This window comes from Eleutherodactylus coqui, chromosome 11, assembly GCF_035609145.1.
Source record: "Eleutherodactylus coqui strain aEleCoq1 chromosome 11, aEleCoq1.hap1, whole genome shotgun sequence".
NCBI lineage: Eukaryota > Metazoa > Chordata > Amphibia > Anura > Eleutherodactylidae > Eleutherodactylus > Eleutherodactylus coqui.
This window is the reverse complement of record NC_089847.1, coordinates 135246459-135265772: the sequence shown is the minus strand read 5'-3', so window position 1 is coordinate 135265772 and position 19314 is coordinate 135246459. Positions and strand designations below refer to the sequence as shown.

At 51.7% G+C, this 19314-nt stretch overlaps 1 protein-coding gene across 1 annotated transcript in view; it reads right to left on the bottom strand.

Annotated features, from left to right (window-relative positions):
- PRMT3 (protein arginine methyltransferase 3) overlaps window positions 1–19314 on the bottom strand; it is a 95140-nt gene that overhangs the window by 54657 nt on the left and 21169 nt on the right. Inside the window, exons 8-10 of the mRNA XM_066583593.1 lie at window positions 17974–18039; window positions 12672–12793; window positions 4093–4192 (exon numbers count right to left, since the gene is read on the bottom strand). Of these exons, the coding sequence (XP_066439690.1) occupies window positions 4093–4192; window positions 12672–12793; window positions 17974–18039 (288 nt within the window). The remainder of the gene's footprint in view (window positions 1–4092; window positions 4193–12671; window positions 12794–17973; window positions 18040–19314) is intronic.

The window sequence follows — 19314 nt, the reverse complement described above, 5'->3', positions numbered from 1 at the left end:
TAACCTAGTGCGCAGATGTGGGTTGTTCTAGTCTATCAGTGTTGGTAAATGATGCAGAGGACAGAAAAGAAATCTGCGCTGCAGCCGTGTCTGGCTCAAAGAGAACTACCAAGACTGCTACATTGTGACAAACCCTCAGCTGTCTGAGCAGGATTAGATCAGTATGGCTCTTCAGCCTTTGACAGCAAGCAGAGATCTTGAATTTTATACAAAAAGCATGAAAGAAAGTTCCTTATACTTCTTACTGTTCAAGGATTAAGTCTAACTGAACGAGTCCTTTAATGTCACAGGATCTTCAGTCTCCAGTCAAGAATGAAGCCGCGATGCATTAAGTTGGGACACGTTTGGTCTTCATGTAACTTATAAATGCACATCCCAATAAGTAATGCAGACGGGTCTAATATATGGCGGTGTTATAATGGCCGACGCTGCGCAGACAACACTCATGAAGACGAATGGTCTGAGCAGCGGGAAGAGGACCAAGTATACCGCAATGATAAAAGGTGCAAGAAATGCAAATCCATCGAGTCCAGACCTTGACACAACAAGATATCAGATATTCCCATGATAAGGAGATTAATGGCCTCGGCAAAGAAAGACGCATGGCACATCAGAGGGAGCTGGAAGAGGCAGTGAGAAGAATAAATGAGCGAGGAACGAGGAGAAGAAGAACTCAGGAAATTCAGGGAAGGAGGATTTAAAGGGGTTCTCCCCCAAAATAATGCCCGTGCTGCAGGAGTCCCCTCTACCCTCAGGCCTGGCTGGTTGCTAGGGACATCCTGCTTGACAACCTTATTGAAGAGGCTACAATTGCTACAATGTATCCAGTCTGTATCGCTTCCAGTCTATAGTTTTGTTCCTAAGCTTCTGACTAGTTAACCCCTTGCGTCTTAGCCTTGTAGTTTAAATCAGCTCCTTCCCTGTTTGTATCAGTCTTGTGTTGCTTCTAGTTCAGCTCTTTGGTTTTCTGGTCTCTGGACCTTAGTGCCCCCTCATTGTTTGTTAGGGTCTCCATTAGATAAGAGGCGACTTACCTGGCGTGAACGGCCCCCTATATGGGGTAGTCTGTTACGCCCGAAGTCCCTGCAGGCAGTAATATAGGACTTAGATATTAGGTCAACCTGTCCTGGTCACACGGACATCCAAAAGGAGGAGAGAATCAATGAGGCCCCCGAAATGGAATTTTGGATGACGGAAGTACACAGACAAATCGGTAAAAAAAAACAAAAAAAAACCCAAGCGCTCCAGGGGATCAAGCATACATAGGTACTTGGATGGAAGAAAGAAGGTGGTCACTTCACAGAAGGGTCTCCGGTGAGAACACCCCCTAATCCTAGTTAGCAAAATGTGTCAAAATGATGTCTCCAAGGAGTTCAGAGGAAGGTTGATCCCCCCTGGGGCCATTAGGTACATTGTTAGGAACAGCAGTGCCTGGTGTTAGGGTCAGCATCACGGATAGATTAAGGGAAGACTGAGGGCTCGTTCACACAAGCGAATTTCCGCAGCATATTACATGCACAAAATTTGCGCATGTAATAGGTGGTGAATAGAGCCCACTGATTTTAATGTGTTCGCTCACGTGTATTTTTTCGCGCAATAGGCGATCGCGTTAAATAAATACGCAGCATGAGCTTTTTGTGCACCACAAGAGCCCACTGAAATCAACAGGCTTGTGTAAATGCGCACGGCATATGCAGAAAAGCGGCAAATTTGCTGTACATAACACGGAAAATCTATGCGATTTTGTGAGCGCAAACACACGATGCAATTGTGCGCAGATACAAGCATTCGTTATCGCCAAAGTAGATTATCTGCTCCCCATCATCTATCTGCTGCCATCACCATTCTGCCCCTGTTATCTCGTGGCAGGCTCCTATTCTTGCATTGTTACCTACTAGTAGTCACACGTTACATATTATAGCCCAGTGGGTTACATAGTTTAGCCCTACTACAAGTTCTGGGGGTACTGGGGGGCAGTTAATACCCAGAATAGGCGACTGCTACAGGAGAAGTCCAGTTACGCGGTCCTGTGCCCAGCGACGTGGTTACAGGCTTCACGCTGCCCAAGGGGGTCTGAAAATTACTTTCCAACCCAAACATCCTATTAGATGGCTGGGATCGGGGTAAGGCCGCCTGCACACGGGCGGGTTGGAGCCCGCATGCAGTATCCCCCAGTGGAGTTTGACCCGATGCCCGGCAGGCGACCCCAGCATACCTCTCCTGCGTCTTTTTTCCTTGCGCAGACATGCCGACGGGCGCACATGTGCAGAAGGGTTGACACTGTGTTGTCGCTATGGCGACGACGCGGCTCCCGTGGCATTTCTGCAATGATTGCAGAATGGCCGCGGGACGGTCGGCTTTCATTAACTTCAATAGAAGCCGTCCGCGCGTAGCCACACAAAATCACAGCATGCTGCGATTTCTTCCCCACGAGCAGAACATCACAAATCGATTTCCGCTCGTGGGCAGGGAATCGGATTGTCATAGCGGGTTGGATTTGCAGCAGAATCCGGAGGCGTGCAGGCGGCCTAACTAATCTGTTACTACAGAACGCCAGCTCGCCATCCACTGGACCCAACTGCACAACTTGGACGGTTACATTAATTTGTGAGAGAATTGATTAGGGTAATCTGCAGTGAAGGAGCTGTTGTTGAGGACCTCCTCTGATTAGGGCTTCTCTCTGGAGGCGATGCGGTGTCTACATACTACACCGACTACACATTTATACTTCAGTTTCCCTTCACCGCCAAGAGCATAACAAGAGTCCTCTAACAGGCACTACCCCAACAACAGACCGGGCTCCGGGGTGCCGGATGCTCACAACCTCTAATGGGCTTCAACCCTTAAAGACTCGGCCGACTGTGGCCTCAGCCACGCAGGGATTTTCATCTCCACTTTTGAAGTCATCACTTTTCTCCCGTTGATACGGCCATATGAGGGCTTGGGGGGGGGGGCGGGGTTGCGTTGCAAGCTGTAGTTTTCATTGGTGCAATTTTTGGGGGTATATGTATTGTAGAAAAAGGAAAGAAAAAAAAACTATTAATCTTTTATGAAGAGCAGGGAAAAAAATAAAAATCAAATTCTGCAATTTTTTGGCAGTGGTGATCATACAGCATAAGTGACTGTCAGGGGTGGGGGGGTGGCTTGCTTTTTGTGCGATGAGCTTTAGTTTATTTGCATCATATTGGGGTACATATGGAATTTTTCAGAGGCAATATGAACAAAAGCATTTCAGCTACATTTTTTAGGATTTTATTTTACACACAGGAGGGGAAAGTGCGCAAAAACATTTTAACATTTATATTTTTTCTTTTGTCTTTGTAGGTCAGCTAAATCAGAAAAGCTATGATAATGCATACAATATCGCTTACAAGAACAATCTTATGCCATGGCAGGCCCGGACACCACTCTCTGGTTGCCATAGAAACCCATTGGCCCTCCACGATTACATAGCAGAGGGCCAATGACGTCACAGAGGGAGCGCACAACCTCTGAACCCTTTCCATGCCACGATCTACATCCCAGCACACAAGGGGTTAACAGCGGGGGATCAGCGTTTTCACCGATCCTCGCTGCAGCAGTGGGGAGCCAGCTGTCCGTCACACCTGACTCCTGCTGCGGGACGGTGCAGGCTCACTTCTGAGCCCATGCCATCTGCAGGACGGGAGTTTGTCCTGTTGTGTTAGGTACCATCCACTAACGTCCCGTGGCAATAGGGGTGCGCCTTGTGTTCTGTGCAGCTGCAGAGCGCCGTCAGCCTTTCATTTTGGGTTCTGATGTTTGCATATACATGACCGCAAAAAGATAAGTGAATTTCCCCTCTGAGCCAGGCCCCGGGCGCCATTATACTTGGCAGCGGATTTCGGACACGGTTTTTAAAGTTGAAAACCACACAGAAATATCCGCTGTGGATTCTGCAAGGTGAGCGCCCCCTTCAGTGTCCGCAGGGGGTTTCGGGTCCTTCTATAAAGGAGCACATAGATACACCACACTCCTAAACATCATTTCCCCTTTAAATAAACTCGGCTAAGAAAAAACCGTTTATTACTCAGCATGAATAATGGCGCCGTTCCCCGGCGGCGGGCGACTTACCATCCATTCAGATATAATTATATCCACTTTCTCCACCGGTAAATCAATCTCTTCTATTCTTCCTTTAATCAGGAAGATTCTATCTTCCAAGTTATTCAGCCTGAAAGCAAGAGGCAAACCTTGTAAGGAGCGACACGTCCCGACACCATCGTGTACCAAGCCTGAGGATTACATCCAACGTGCCGCCACATCCGGATCGTCTGGAATCCGCGGATCTGAGGCCAGACTATAGAATCCCGCAGACTAACAGTATGGGACATGCAAAGGCCGGAAACATCAAGTAGTGAGAAGACCCATAAGACAATGGTGAAAAACAAGGAACGTGGGACACTTAAGAGAGGGATTGGGGGGGGCTTATGTCCTCGAGGACCCCTGGGTAGAAACCAAAGCCTTGGAGAAGAGGCATACCAATGAGGAGATGTTAATGTCCCTCCCGCCGGACCAACGGGCTCGTCGTTCTATATTTGTAAGATTAGATCACTGGCCTTTATTCAACAGTCTAAACCCCCAGATACCAGAAATCAGCAGTAAATTACCCACTAGGGAACCATGTACTCAAACCTTCAGGTCCAATCCCCAGTCCTCTGGGCCGCTGCTCTGGTGGTAGCCCCACTTTCACCCCACTAGTCACATTTGGCCTCCAGTTGCATGCTGGGTGTCGAAGCAAATCAGGTCTGACATCTGGAAAACACGGAGCTAGCGAAAAACAAGTGGTCTACCGTGCAGCGACACCGAGGGACTGGTAAACAGACCCAACGATTGCCGAGAACATGACAGCTCCTCTTCGAATCCAATTCTATGAAGTCTTGGCAACAAACAAGGCCGTCAAAGAAAAGGCTGGACCAGAGGTTCACCATCATGGACCCCCCAGTGGCCGTCACCCAGCTTTCATACAGTACCAAAAGGCAAATCTACTAGGCTACGCAGCAACGAGGGATGTATGAGGGCTCTACGTATCAGCGGGGAAGAGCTTAAACATTATGGAGCTAGTAGATACATTTTCCATAGGGACCTTGTATGAATTGTCAAGGGCCCTCCCCCATTAAAGAGACCCTCTGCTTTCGAGGCCAGAGGAGATGGGGGTACATTACCTGCACTTTATGTCTTTGGAGTCGGGTCTGGGGCTTATGGTCAGCTGTCCTAGACAGACTGAAGATTGTGCTGCCCAACCACCACAGTGCGCCAGTAGTGTCAGACTACTAATGCGCTATACCTGCTCTAATTGGCCAGTGCTGCTCAGATAATGAGTGCGGACCAATCAGATAGAACATTATGGGTGGCCATCTAGAACGTCTGAAAACCGGGACCAGAACTGGAGGATTGGACAACCGGCAGAGGACAAGTGAATATAGCCCCCCGTGATGGCCTGCTCAAACTGCAGACTGGTAATGGGTGGGTAACGGAGCGTCACGGCCCGTCCAAAAGGGCCAAGTTCAATCCTCCACAGGTAAAAAGTCAATAATTTTACCTTTATTTGTGTGTACCGATATATGAAAGAAAAGAAAATAGAAAAAAAAAATGAGAAAAACAAAGTTCGGGTCTAATTGATTTCATCTAGTGCTATCCAGTATGGAGTACAAAGAGACCCAACTACTAAAACATCTGGAAGGGAGCAAACACTTGAGCAGCAGTGAAGACTGACACGATGCAGGAGGGGCCATAGGAGAGGTGGTGAGGATGTGCTGCTGCACAGCGGTGTCCAGTTGTGTCAGACGCTACTGCAGCGCCCCGGCTTTCTGTGTATTAGTGGTTGTCACACAGGAGGCGCTAGCTCCCATAGACAACTAGATGACTGGTCAAACCTATTGATGAAGCCAGATTAAACCTAAAAAACTAAAAAAATTACAAAAAACACAAACAGATAAAACCCGATGCGATTCCAAGCGGTTGTACTGAAGAGGATCGATCTGCGTCCGCACAGGATAACATGACAGCTAATGTTACCGCCAGCATTATTCACTGCGGTGAGGCTGCTGCCCTTATCTCCGGCCGCTCTCCGCCATCTCTGCCTGCCGGCGTCCGCCGCACCCCGGGAATCTCATTAAAGGTGTAATTGAAAAAGACGACCTCGCGAAACAAAAAGGATGAGGAGCCGCTCGGGGCGCGGAGGGCGATGAACTCTTCAACCGGCCCTCAGACAGCGGCTGTAAAATATCAATTACGTATTCACGCTATTAAAGGGACTGCTTACAGAAATACGAGGTGAACATCGAGTCTCCGGAGGATCCTGCAAGACAGATCTGCGGCTATACGAGGATGTGCAGCGCCATTTGGGCTTCTTGTTTCCCCCCCCCCCCAACAGAAATAGATTGCATTGTAGTTTTTGTACCATTTCCCCTCCCTAGGGGGCGCCCACATGTGGCAGATTTAACCCCTTAAAAAAGGGGTTGACAGACCTATTTAAAGGGCATCTCAACCGAACTCCCGTGGTGCAAAATAAAGGAGCCCATGTCACTACCAGCTCGGCCTCCACCGCAAGCGGCTCCAGGTCTTCCTGCTAGAGCCATCTTTACAGGCTGCAGTCCGCCTGAGCCATCTCCAAACAAGCTGCTGCAGCCAGTGGTAATCACTGAGTGTGATCATTGGCTGCAGCAGCAGGTTTACAGGATGTCACAGGCTGACTGCAGCCTATAAACTGCACAGCTGAGACAAGCGGGGGAAAGGAAAGTATCAGCTTTTTATTTTACAGGGGACCCATTGAGATGCCTTTTACATACCAGACAATCCCTTTAAGGACGCGGCCCAATTTTTATTGGTATCATTTTAGGGGGCATATAATGTATTGTATAACGCTTATTAATTTGACGGCGGGGGGGGGGGGGGGGGGGGGGGGGGGGGGGGAAGCATCATTTCTGCTTTTTTTTGTTACAGTGTTCACTATGGAGTATAAAACGACTATTTTTCTACAGGTCGATACGATTAAGAACAAATTTTTTTTTAGTTTTCTCCAAAATAAAAATTTGTGAATTTATTTTATTTTTTTTGCATCGCCACAAAGACCTTTTTTAATCTTCCATCAACTGGGGCTGTATGAGGATTTATTCTTTGTGTGACCAGCTGATACATCGCAATACTTCTGTACTGCAGTGCATCATCACTATATCTTTATAGCCCAGGCCACGGCACACCTTAACACCACTGACTGGCGTCTAATTGCCATGAAATCACAGAGGCCCAATGGGTTGCAATGACAGAGGGCTAATGATATCAAAGGGATCGCCCTCCCTCCTAACCTTGTACTTTCTGTGATTAAAGGCAGGGATCAGTGTTCTTACCGATCCCTGCTGTTGCGGTGGGAGGCCAGCTGTTGGTCACAGACAGCTTTTGATGTGGAGTGGACCCTGAAGACCGCCATACAGGGATATACACAATTTAATGGGAACACAAAAATACACTCTGGGGGTGGAAAAGGGTTAATGTTGATTTTCCACTGCAATCTGCGGCACATCCACCATGTGTGAACGTCAGCGGTAGTCACACGAGTCGCTCATACCGCGCGCTTCCAGATTGCTGAAGATCTCAGCATTTAGTTTTTTAATGCGCCCCATTATTGTGATGGGTGATTTGCGGCACGTTTAATGAGTGCCGTCTGCGAAGCCCCACTGAAATCAGTTTATGCAGCGTACCGCGGCGCTCGGGACTAGGTGCTAATCGCGCCAAAAAGCGGAGAGTGATAGAGCGGCCTTAGCCTTCAATGACTCCAGCTTAACGAGATGGTCTATAGATCACAGCTGTGTCCTTATAAAATAAGTGTTGTAGTTTAAAGCATGGAGGAAAAGGAGACACCGATCATCATCATATCTCTGGATGAGACAGGAGGCAGATTTCAGACTACTTCAGATTCCTATAGACCGGGCTGGAGCCCCCCCATAGCGGCCATTACCGGGCTGGAGTCCCCCGTAGCGGCCATTACCGGGCTGGAGTCCCCCGTAGCGGCCATTACCGGGCTGGAGTCCCCCGTAGCGGCCATTACCGGGCTGGAGTCCCCCGTAGCGGCCATTACCGGGCTGGAGTCCCCCGTAGCGGCCATTACCGGGCTGGAGTCCCCCGTAGCGGCCATTACCGGGCTGGAGTCCCCCGTAGCGGCCATTACCGGGCTGGAGTCCCCCGTAGCGGCCATTACCGGGCTGGAGTCCCCCGTAGCGGCCATTACCGGGCTGGAGTCCCCCGTAGCGGCCATTACCGGGCTGGAGTCCCCCGTAGCGGCCATTACCGGGCTGGAGTCCCCCGTAGCGGCCATTACCGGGCTGGAGTCCCCCGTAGCGGCCATTACCGGGCTGGAGTCCCCCGTAGCGGCCATTACCGGGCTGGAGTCCCCCGTAGCGGCCATTACCGGGCTGGAGTCCCCCGTAGCGGCCATTACCGGGCTGGAGTCCCCCGTAGCGGCCATTACCGGGCTGGAGTCCCCCGTAGCGGCCATTACCGGGCTGGAGTCCCCCGTAGCGGCCATTACCGGGCTGGAGTCCCCCGTAGCGGCCATTACCGGGCTGGAGTCCCCCGTAGCGGCCATTACCGGGCTGGAGTCCCCCGTAGCGGCCATTACCGGGCTGGAGTCCCCCGTAGCGGCCATTACCGGGCTGGAGTCCCCTATAGCGGCCATTACCGGGCTGGAGTCCCCTATAGCGGCCATTACCGGGCTGGAGTCCCCTATAGCGGCCATTACCGGGCTGGAGTCCCCTATAGTGGCCATTACCGGGCTGGAGTCCCCTATAGCGGCCATTACCGGGCTGGAGTCCCCCATAGCGGCCATTACCGGGCTGGAGTCCCCCATAGCGGCCATTACCGGGCTGGAGTCCCCCATAGCGGCCATTACCGGGCTGGAGTCCCCCATAGCGGCCATTACCGGGCTGGAGTCCCCCATAGCGGCCATTACCGGGCTGGGAGTTAAGGGGACTATACATACTTTGGCCGCAACACGTCAAATTGCGGAACTGAATGCGGCTGCATTGTGTCCCGACGACAACGAGTTTGTGATGTCACTGGGCTATACCGCGAGCTTTGGTCCTGCGACGGGCATCATGGCCAGCCACCACATAGCCCTAGTCTTCAGCAGCATTCCGCATAGACCCCCATTTCTGCCCAGCATGCGGTGACTGCCCCCCAGGTCCTGCAGGTGATCCCCGGTATCTCCTGCTCTGCCTGTATCTGCTGATGCACCCCATGTAGTACCGGAGGACATCCGGCTATAAAACAGACGGCGCCGCGCCTTTAAACCTGCAGACAAGGAAACAAATCTCCTCCGTGTGTAGTTTCGCTGCCAGTGCTGAGGGACGGGGCTGACCGCGCCAACTCAGCTCAGGCCATCAAGCATGACCAGGGTCTGTTCCAAGTCAGGCTGCAGGCCAAACAGAGCCGCGCGAAATCCAGCAAAGCGTTCTGCCTCCCATCCAAAATCAATGGCGCGAGGCCTGCGGTGTCAGTCCCAACACCTGCACGGCCAGAGAGCAAAAACAACTCCGCGCCAAAGAAAAGAGCCCGCTCTACAAATAGAGAAACGCAGGCATGAGATTACAATGGTAGCTATCCTAGCTGTGCAGCTGCATGTAATCTATTGCTCCCTGTTATCAGCCATTACAGGCTGACTGTATAAATGGAGTCAAACGGCAGGATTAAAATATCAGTTTAAGGGATATGAAAGCTAAAGTCCATTTTTGATGAGTAATTGGATTCAATCTATTGTTCCCAGTTATCAGCCACTATAGGTGAGGAGGAAGCTGCCTGCTCTGATAGCAAGTGTGGAAACCTGCAGTAACCAGTGACACCATAATAACTATATTATGGAGTCTGTCTTGTGTTCATCCCCCATTTGGCAGTCATGGGTAAACATGGTGACTTCAGTGACTGTCTGCGGGCAGATCGTTGGTGCCCAGAGGGGTGATGCCAGTATTTCTGAAAGTTACACTTGTTGGCTGTTCATGAATCGCAGTATTAAGAATATACCAAGACTGGATGAACCACGGACAGACGATCACGCAGCACCAGGCCAGATGTGGTTGACCCTAGAGGAAAGCATTGGGTGGCATGACTGGTATCTCAACAATGACGCGCCCCAGTGGACCAACTGACCCATGTGGTGCATCTTGCATTAACTGCGGTTCAGTAGCCGAAGACCAACAAGAGTGGCCCTGATGACCTAGGTCATCGCCAACACGACCTTGTCATTGGCCCAGGAAAGAGATCAATAGACTTTGGACTCAAGGTAGGTCATCACTCCAGATGAATCCCATGTCTGTGTGTCAAGTGGGGAACCACAAGGCTCTGCCCTAGGCCCAGTGTTGGTCAAGGTTTTATCTGGGAGGAGGGAATTGATGGGAAACTAATCATGGTGATCAATGAGTGGAACAGGTTACCACGGGAGGTGGGGAGTTCTCCTTTAATAGAAGTCAAACAAAGGCCGGACAGACATCTGTCTGGGATGATTTAGTGATCCTGCACTGAGCAGGGGGTTGGACCCGATGACCCTGGAGGTCCCTTCCAACTCGACCAGTCTAGGATTCTTTCTAAACCCTATGTAAACAGCATGACGCTGTATCCCATGAGTGTACCGTTGGGGGTTCAGCAAACTGGTGGTGATACGGTCACGGTCTGGGGAGCATTTCCCTGGCATGGCACGGCCCGGGACCGTTGGCCATCCCGTTTCCCTGGCACGGCCCGGGACCGTTGGCCATCCCGTTTCCCTGGCACGGCCCGGGACCGTTGGTCATCCCGTTTCCCTGGCACGGCCCGGGACCGTTGGTCATCCCGTTTCCCTGGCACGGCCCGGGACCGTTGGTCATCCCGTTTCCCTGGCACGGCCCGGGACCGTTGGTCATCCCGTTTCCCTGGCACGGCCCGGGACCGTTGGTCATCCCGTTTCCCTGGCACGGCCCGGGACCGTTGGTCATCCCGTTTCCCTGGCACGGCCCGGGACCGTTGGCCATCCCGTTTCCCTGGCACGGCCCGGGACCGTTGGCCATCCCGTTTCCCTGGCACGGCCCGGGACCGTTGGCCATCCCGTTTCCCTGGCACGGCCCGGGACCGTTGGCCATCCCGTTTCCCTGGCACGGCCCGGGACCGTTGGCCATCCCGTTTCCCTGGCACGGCCCGGGACCGTTGGCCATCCCGTTTCCCTGGCACGGCCCGGGACCGTTGGCCATCCCGTTTCCCTGGCACGGCCCGGGACCGTTGGCCATCCCGTTTCCCTGGCACGGCCCGGGACCGTTGGCCATCCCGTTTCCCTGGCACGGCCCGGGACCGTTGGCCATCCCGTTTCCCTGGCACGGCCCGGGACCGTTGGCCATCCCGTTTCCCTGGCACGGCCCGGGACCGTTGGCCATCCCGTTTCCCTGGCACGGCCCGGGACCGTTGGCCATCCCGTTTCCCTGGCACGGCCCGGGACCGTTGGCCATCCCGTTTCCCTGGCACGGCCCGGGACCGTTGGCCATCCCGTTTCCCTGGCACGGCCCGGGACCGTTGGCCATCCCGTTTCCCTGGCACGGCCCGGGACCGTTGGCCATCCCGTTTCCCTGGCACGGCCCGGGACCGTTGGCCATCCCGTTTCCCTGGCACGGCCCGGGACCGTTGGCCATCCCGTTTCCCTGGCACGGCCCGGGACCGTTGGCCATCCCGTTTCCCTGGCACGGCCCGGGACCGTTGGCCATCCCGTTTCCCTGGCACGGCCCGGGACCGTTGGCCATCCCGTTTCCCTGGCACGGCCCGGGACCGTTGGCCATCCCGTTTCCCTGGCACGGCCCGGGACCGTTGGCCATCCCATTTCCCTGGCACGGCCCGGGACCGTTGGCCATCCCATTTCCCTGGCACGGCCCGGGACCGTTGGCCATCCCATTTCCCTGGCACGGCCCGGGACCGTTGGCCATCCCATTTCCCTGGCACGGCCCGGGACCGTTGGCCATCCCATTTCCCTGGCACGGCCCGGGACCGTTGGCCATCCCATTTCCCTGGCACGGCCCGGGACCGTTGGTCATCCCATTTCCCTGGCATGGCCCGGGACCGTTGGTCATCCCATTTCCCTGGCATGGCCCGGGACCGTTGGTCATCCCATTTCCCTGGCATGGCCTGGGACCGTTGGTCATCCCATTTCCCTGGCATGGCCTGGGACCGTTGGTCATCCCATTTCCCTGGCATGGCCTGGGACCGTTGGTCATCCCATTTCCCTGGCATGGCCTGGGACCGTTGGTCATCCCATTTCCCTGGCATGGCCTGGGACCGTTGGTCATCCCATTTCCCTGGCATGGCCTGGGACCGTTGGTCATCCCATTTCCCTGGCATGGCCTGGGACCGTTGGTCATCCCATTTCCCTGGCATGGCCTGGGACCGTTGGTCATCCCATTTCCCTGGCATGGCCTGGGACCGTTGGTCATCCCATTTCCCTGGCATGGCCTGGGACCGTTGGTCATCCCATTTCCCTGGCATGGCCTGGGACCGTTGGTCATCCCATTTCCCTGGCATGGCCTGGGACCGTTGGTCATCCCGTTTGTCCCCACTATAAGCATTTATCCATCACTACATCTACCACAATGAATCCAATCTTGAGCACCACATCGGTTTCCTAGGAAGGACACAGTTTTGCAGTCACTCACCGGATAATGTCCATCGCCTGGTAGATGATCTCGGACTGATCCACGCCGTATACTTTCTGGGCACCGGCCTTTGCAGCAAACATTGACAAAATTCCAGTACCGCAGCCAACGTCAAGAACAACCTGCACAAGAGAGGATCATATGTTGTTACCAGTTTACATCTGGGGCTCTTAACTACTGAGCCAAGGACAAGAAAGCTAGTCAGGAGGTTCAAGCTAAACATTCTCGCACAAATATGGGTTTCAGGCCTGTCAAGCCCTGGACAGTCGGACAACCACTTTTTGTGTGCTCCATCACTCTTATATGGGGTCTACCTCAACCCTACATTAGTTCACAATCGCAAAGATCACCAGGAGCTCGGCTGGCCATGTATGGTCACCTTCCATGCAGATTCCTGTAGAAGTAACAGTTCAAGCAACCACTGGTCCTAGACAAGCCAAGATGGCCGCACCACTTCTGACTACCGGATGTAAACTGTGCATTGGTAATCTAAAAAACTGTTGGTTTTCATTGGCCAGCAATGGTCATGTGATCAGCACTGGCCAATCAAAACTGAATGCAGTGCCTTAGGCCGCCTGCTCACATGGTGGAACCGCTGCAGGCGTGCTACAAAGGAATACCCGCAGCAATTCTGCAAGAATTCTGTAGTGGCCACACCGCACCTAAATGGTGAGGATTTGAAGAGCTCTTGCATTGCCAGGATTGAATTTCAAAGCTCAATTCCGCAGCATAAACAGACGTGGCGCAGAACCTTCTGAGTCTCCCTGACCTCTGGTATTTTCCCCTCCTCAAACACTCCATCATTTCCCCTCTAAAAATAACGACCCTTGACCCGACGCTGCCAACGACTTCAAAACAATGTCGTCCCCCCCCCCCCCATATTGTCTGGGACAATATGGTCACTTTAAGGTTTTTTTGTACTAGCACTACGGTTTCAGTTTTCTTCTCCATTAGGCCGCTCGCGCACACGGCGATTTTTATCAGTGTTTTCGAACGCAGGTTACACATATTTGCAGTTTATATCAGCTGATACATGGTCAAAAAAAATGTTTTCCTGCAGTTCCATCTCAGGCAGATCTGTAATGCTGAGAGTTGTGGTGATTAGATGGACGGTCTTGTCACCGGAGGCCCTAAAAGTGGTTCCCCCCTTGGCCTATAAGAGGCTCTCGGAGGCTCTTTGTGTGCAGTGACCTCTTCTTCCGCTTGTAGAGCTTGTTGACCACTAGATGCCGCTACGACGCAGAGAAGAGATTTCACCCCGTTACCAGAGGGGGGCGCATTATTGGGATGTGAGAAGCTGGAGGGTCGTATCGATGAATTGTCTCCCACCGGCCGTTCTGACCAGACTTTTAGGGGGTGTTGGGACCAGTAGATGAGGGCACACAAGGTGACCGGGCTCAGGACCCCCTACAGACCACCAGTAGAGAGGAGCGTCTGACCAGACTGTTAGTGGGTGTTGGGACCAGTGGATGTGTGAGGGCATACAAGGTGACCGGGCTCAGGATGCCCCCTACAGACCACCAGTAGAGAGGAGCGTCTGACCAGACTGTTAGTGGGTGTTGGGACCAGTGGATGTGTGAGGGCACACAAGGTGACCGGGCTCAGGACGCCCCCTACAGACCACCAGTAGAGAGGAGCATCTGACCAGACTGTTAGGAGGTGTTGGGACCAGTGGATGGGGGCACACAAGGTGAATGGGCTCAGGACGCCCCCTACAGACCACCAGTAGAGAGGCGCATCTGACCAGACTGTTAGGAGGTGTTAGGACCAGTGGATGTGTGAGGGCACACAAGGTGACCGGGCTCAGGATGCCCCCTACAGACCACCAGTAGAGAGGAGCGTCTGACCAGACTGTTAGGAGGTGTTGGGACCAGTGGATGGGGGCACACGAGGTGACCGGGCTCAGGACGCCCGACAGACCAGTAGAGAGGAGCGTCTGACCAGACTGTTAGGGGGTGTTGGGACCAGTGGATAGGAGCATCTGATTGAGCTGCTGGTGCTTGTCGGGCAAACTGTTTCATTGTCAGCCATCATTATACCCTGTGTCCGTCAGAACCTTCTTCAGGCTTTTGGCTGAAGTCATTTGGTCTCGTGGCCCCCATTACATGTATGGCCTCTGACACCCACTAATCGCCAAAGACAAATCTGAATGCTACAGGAGGGGAAACCGGGTGTCTTCAGCGATGAATCCAGGTTTAGTTTGGGCGCTGATGATATACATATCTGGAGACCTCGGGGTGAGCGCCTCAATCCTGCCTTTGCTGTGGAGCGGCACACTGCCCCCTGCTGGTGTGATGGTCAGGGTGGCCATCGCATATGACAGTCTGTCCCCCCTAGTGGTGGTACGAGGGACAATGACAGCTCAGCGATATGTTCAGGACGTCCTGCAGCCACATGTGTTCCTCTCATGGCGGCTTCCAGCAGAATAATGCTCGGCCGCACACACAAGGGGGTCACAGAAGCCCCCACAACATTGTCACAGTTCCATGGCCGCCCGGTCACCAGATATATCGCCAATATAACATGTATGGAACCATCTGGGGGGCCAACTTCCAAAGCCTACGAGTTGACATGATCTAGAGGCTCAGTTACTGCTAATGTGGAGTGATATGCTGCAGGATACCATACAGAACCTGTATGCCTCTATGCCCACCCATATCGCATCTTGTATCCAAGCTAGAGGCAGTACAACAGGGTACTAGAGCCTCCATACCCACCCATATCGCATCTTGTATCCAAGCTAGAGGTGGTACAAAAGGGTACTAGAGCCTCCATACCCCCTGTATCACATCTTGTATCCAAGCTAGAGGCGGTACAACAGGGTACTAGAGCCTCCATACCCCCTGTATCACATCTTGTATCCAAGCTAGAGGTGGTACAACAGGGTACTAGAGCCTCCATGCCCCCTGTATCACATCTTGTATCCAAGCTAGAGGTGGTACAACAGGGTACTAGAGCCTCCATGCCCCCTGTATCACATCTTGTATCCAAGCTAGAGGCGGTACAACAGGGTACTAGAGCCTCCATGCCCACCAGTATCACATCTTGTATCCAAGCTAGAGGTGGTACAACAGGGTACTAGAGCCTCCATGCCTGTCTGTATCATATCTTGTATCCAAGCCACAGGCGGTATAATAGGGTACTACAGCCTCTATGCCCAACAGTATCACATCTTGTATCCAAGCTAGCAGTACAACAGGGTACTAGAGCCTCCATGCCCCCTGTATTAAACATCTTGTATCTAAGCTAGCGGTGGTGCAACAGGGTACTAGAGCCTCCATGCCCACATGTATCACATCTTGTATCCAAGCTAGAGGCGGTACAACAGGGTACTAGAGCCTCCATGCCTGCCTGTATCACATCTTGTATCCAAGCTGGAGGCGGTACAACAGGATACTAGAGCCTCCATGCTCGCCTATATCACATCTTGTATCCAAGCTGGAGGCGGTACAACAGGGTACTAGAGCCTCCCTACAAGGGGTCGGTTCTCCACAGTAAATGCCCCTTTTGCGCTGATATTGCGGTATAATTACATCAGTGTTACAATCAGAGGTTTCTTTACACGGAGTGTTTATACACATGATCTGATAGAATCCCTCGTCTTCCGGCCGTGTCATGTGCCTGATCCAGAGAGGCTGGTGACTGAAGGGGTTAATGGCAGCGGCTGCTCTCTACGTGCGGCTGAGCAGCATCCACAGGGTACCAATCCAAGTGAGGAACGGCTCTGCAGTGCAAAATGTCCTCCTATAATTGAGGATTGCAGCAAGCCGACTGCGGCTGCGACTGGCGAGTCAGCAGCAGATGACAGCACAGCACGGCCTGGCGGCACGCACTCGCGCTTACGGCGCCGGACGGGAAGGTGAACATTAGTCAAACAATGTGTACTACTGCGCTCAGTGAAAGATCAGAAAATGACCCGAAACAGGTTCAGCCTGTAGTCCACAGCAGTGCGAGCGGAGGCAAATAGACTGTCAGCTCTCCGGGTCAGGAACACACAAGGGCGTCTCTCATTAAAGTAGGAGACCCCCGATTGTCCCCATTTAGTCATTTCTTATGTCGGCATCTGGCTAAGAAGTGTACCAACTGCTGGAATGACGGTATGTTCACACGGCGGCCAATTCTACTCATCTACACTGGAAGCCGCGCCGCCGTCTTCACCACAGATTGGACTGCTGCCGAATTCAAATCGGCATTGCATCAACAAGGGACGTTACTACTTTTTGCAGACGGCACGCTGGGAATTCTGTACACGAATTTTCCCATTGCGAAGGGTTAAATATGCGGACGGGCGTTTATAAAGGTGCGGCCGAGAGACTTCTGCCGCAGTTTTTAGAGGTGGAGTGAAATAAAAAAAAATTCTGAACATGGGGCTCACTTACATCCATATCACATGTGTAATACAGAACACACAATCCACCCCGTAGAATTTCCTTTGGGTATACAAACGCGTTTTTCACGCACGTAAAAATAATAGCAGGTCCTATTTTGGTCTCCATTACTGACCGAAATCACCCAGGGAAGTCTATGGGATAATGAAACACACGCATGATACAAGTGTATGTACGCACGAAAAAGAAATCCATCAGTCCTAAAAATAAAAAAATAAAGCGCAGCACGTTTTACAATAAGCATGCAAGTGTGATGCTTCACACTGAAGCCAATGGGAAGCACCTGCGATCCCGACACGCGCGGCACGGGCCCACAGAAGTGAGGCAACTTTGAATCAAAAACGCTTGGCGTAGAAAAGCTCATGTCACAAGCGCAATATTGGGCTCGCACGTGTGAGTAAACACTTAGAGGGAAAATCCCTTTAAGGTCAGTATAAAAAAAAGGGCCCACAATGATCTTCGTACTGAACCCCCCAACAGGCGAATGCAGAGCATGTAGATTGTAAGCTCCTCTGGTCACGACTCCCTCCGCGGTGTAACAGACCAGATGTAACAAATAAGGATATTATATTTGTAGGTGTATCCTCCTGCCAGAGGGAGGGAATATTCCATGTATGTTCGGCCGTGTGTATAATATTATATAGGATACAGATATATCTTACACCCTATTATTATAGACCACCGGACAGCTAACCCCCCCCTCCACAGTAGACGCTCCCCCCCCCCCCCCGCATCCCAGCCTCCTGTTCATAAATAAAAGGGCAGAGAGTAAAACCAATCCCCGTTATCTGCGCTCAGCAGTCTCCGGCACTTGACGAACATCCTCCGAGTTATACCGCGCCGGCATATTAAATCACCGGCTGTCACTGGCAGGCTGCGCTGATGTGACCCGCGCCTGCTCCGCCGCCGCTCACCTTGTCCTTAAAGACATCAGCATTCTGGTACATGAAGTTCTTGTAGCTTTCTGTCCGCACCGTATCCTAAAATAGGGGAAAAAACAGAGAATCAGACAAAAAGGGAATTTAAAAAAATATGTCAAAGTTTTACGAAAAGCAGAATAAGTTTAAATCAGGAGAAACCGACATCCAACTGCGAGGAGGCGACCGGGGGAGGGGCGGAGAAGGGTTATTGTCTGTCAGAACAAAAGTGTCATTTGTGCCAATTAAGGAAAAAGAGCGCAGTTTAGAGGGGAAATATAGAAAAACAACAAAAAGAAAAATCTAAACTAGAGAAATAAAAAAAAAACAAAAAAAAAAAAACCATCTTTTAGAAACAGTTTACATTTTTTCTAAAAATTTATTTATACAAAAAAAAAATAAAAATAAAAGAAAAAAAAAACAAGAAAACCCCTTCTAAAAAGTAATTGTATTAATTAGCCCCCCTTCCTCCGTCGGCGCGGCTCCTGCCAGCGATATTGTTCGCTTTGCCTTCACCAAGTGATCTCCAGCGGTAATTACAACTAATATAATGCAAATTGGGTTTGTCATCTCAAGCATGAAGCTCTGCGAAAGGCGATCAATTAAAGTGACAAGGAAATGCCTGGAATGTCGGCTTCCAAGAAAGCCGTTCCCTGCGCTCGCCGCGGTCCGTGTGAAGACACTGTACTGTGCGGGGTTAAAGCCCGTCTGCTGCCAACGTGCGGAGCGATCCTCTGCGGCAGCGCCACATTCACAGAAAGGAAGAAGCAGATCCTCTCAGTGCTTTTTTTTGTGACACCGACACCACGATTGCTCCCTGATATCAGCCACATGAGCCGGGGGTGAGGCTGATCACAAAGTGTCCTAAGGAGGAAGAGGACAATTCTACACTCCCTGCCCGATACGGAGCTGCAGGCGTACAGCACGATAGTGGAGGGCGGAAGATTCAGGCACTAACAGCATTTTGGGTTTTATCGTTTGTGTAGTTTTATTTTTGACTTTTAAAAGTCTGCAGAAAAAAAAATAAAAAATTCTTATTATTCTCTCATCCACAGGCGTTCACGCGCCGCACAGATTTTTTAGGCGTGTGATATAAAATAAATCCCACTGATTTGTATGGATGTAGTCAGACCGATCATCACAGAGAAAAGGGAGACAAAAGCAGTTTGTCCCATTGTTGCCCACTAACAAGTCTAGGAGATCGCAAAAAAATAAAAGTTGTAAAATCAGTCGGGCTTACGGCAGTTTTTTTTTTTGTTTTGCACAAGTGAAAAAAGACAAAAAAATACAAAAAAACAAAAACAAAACAAAAAACACACTGCATTTGAGGGGAAACAA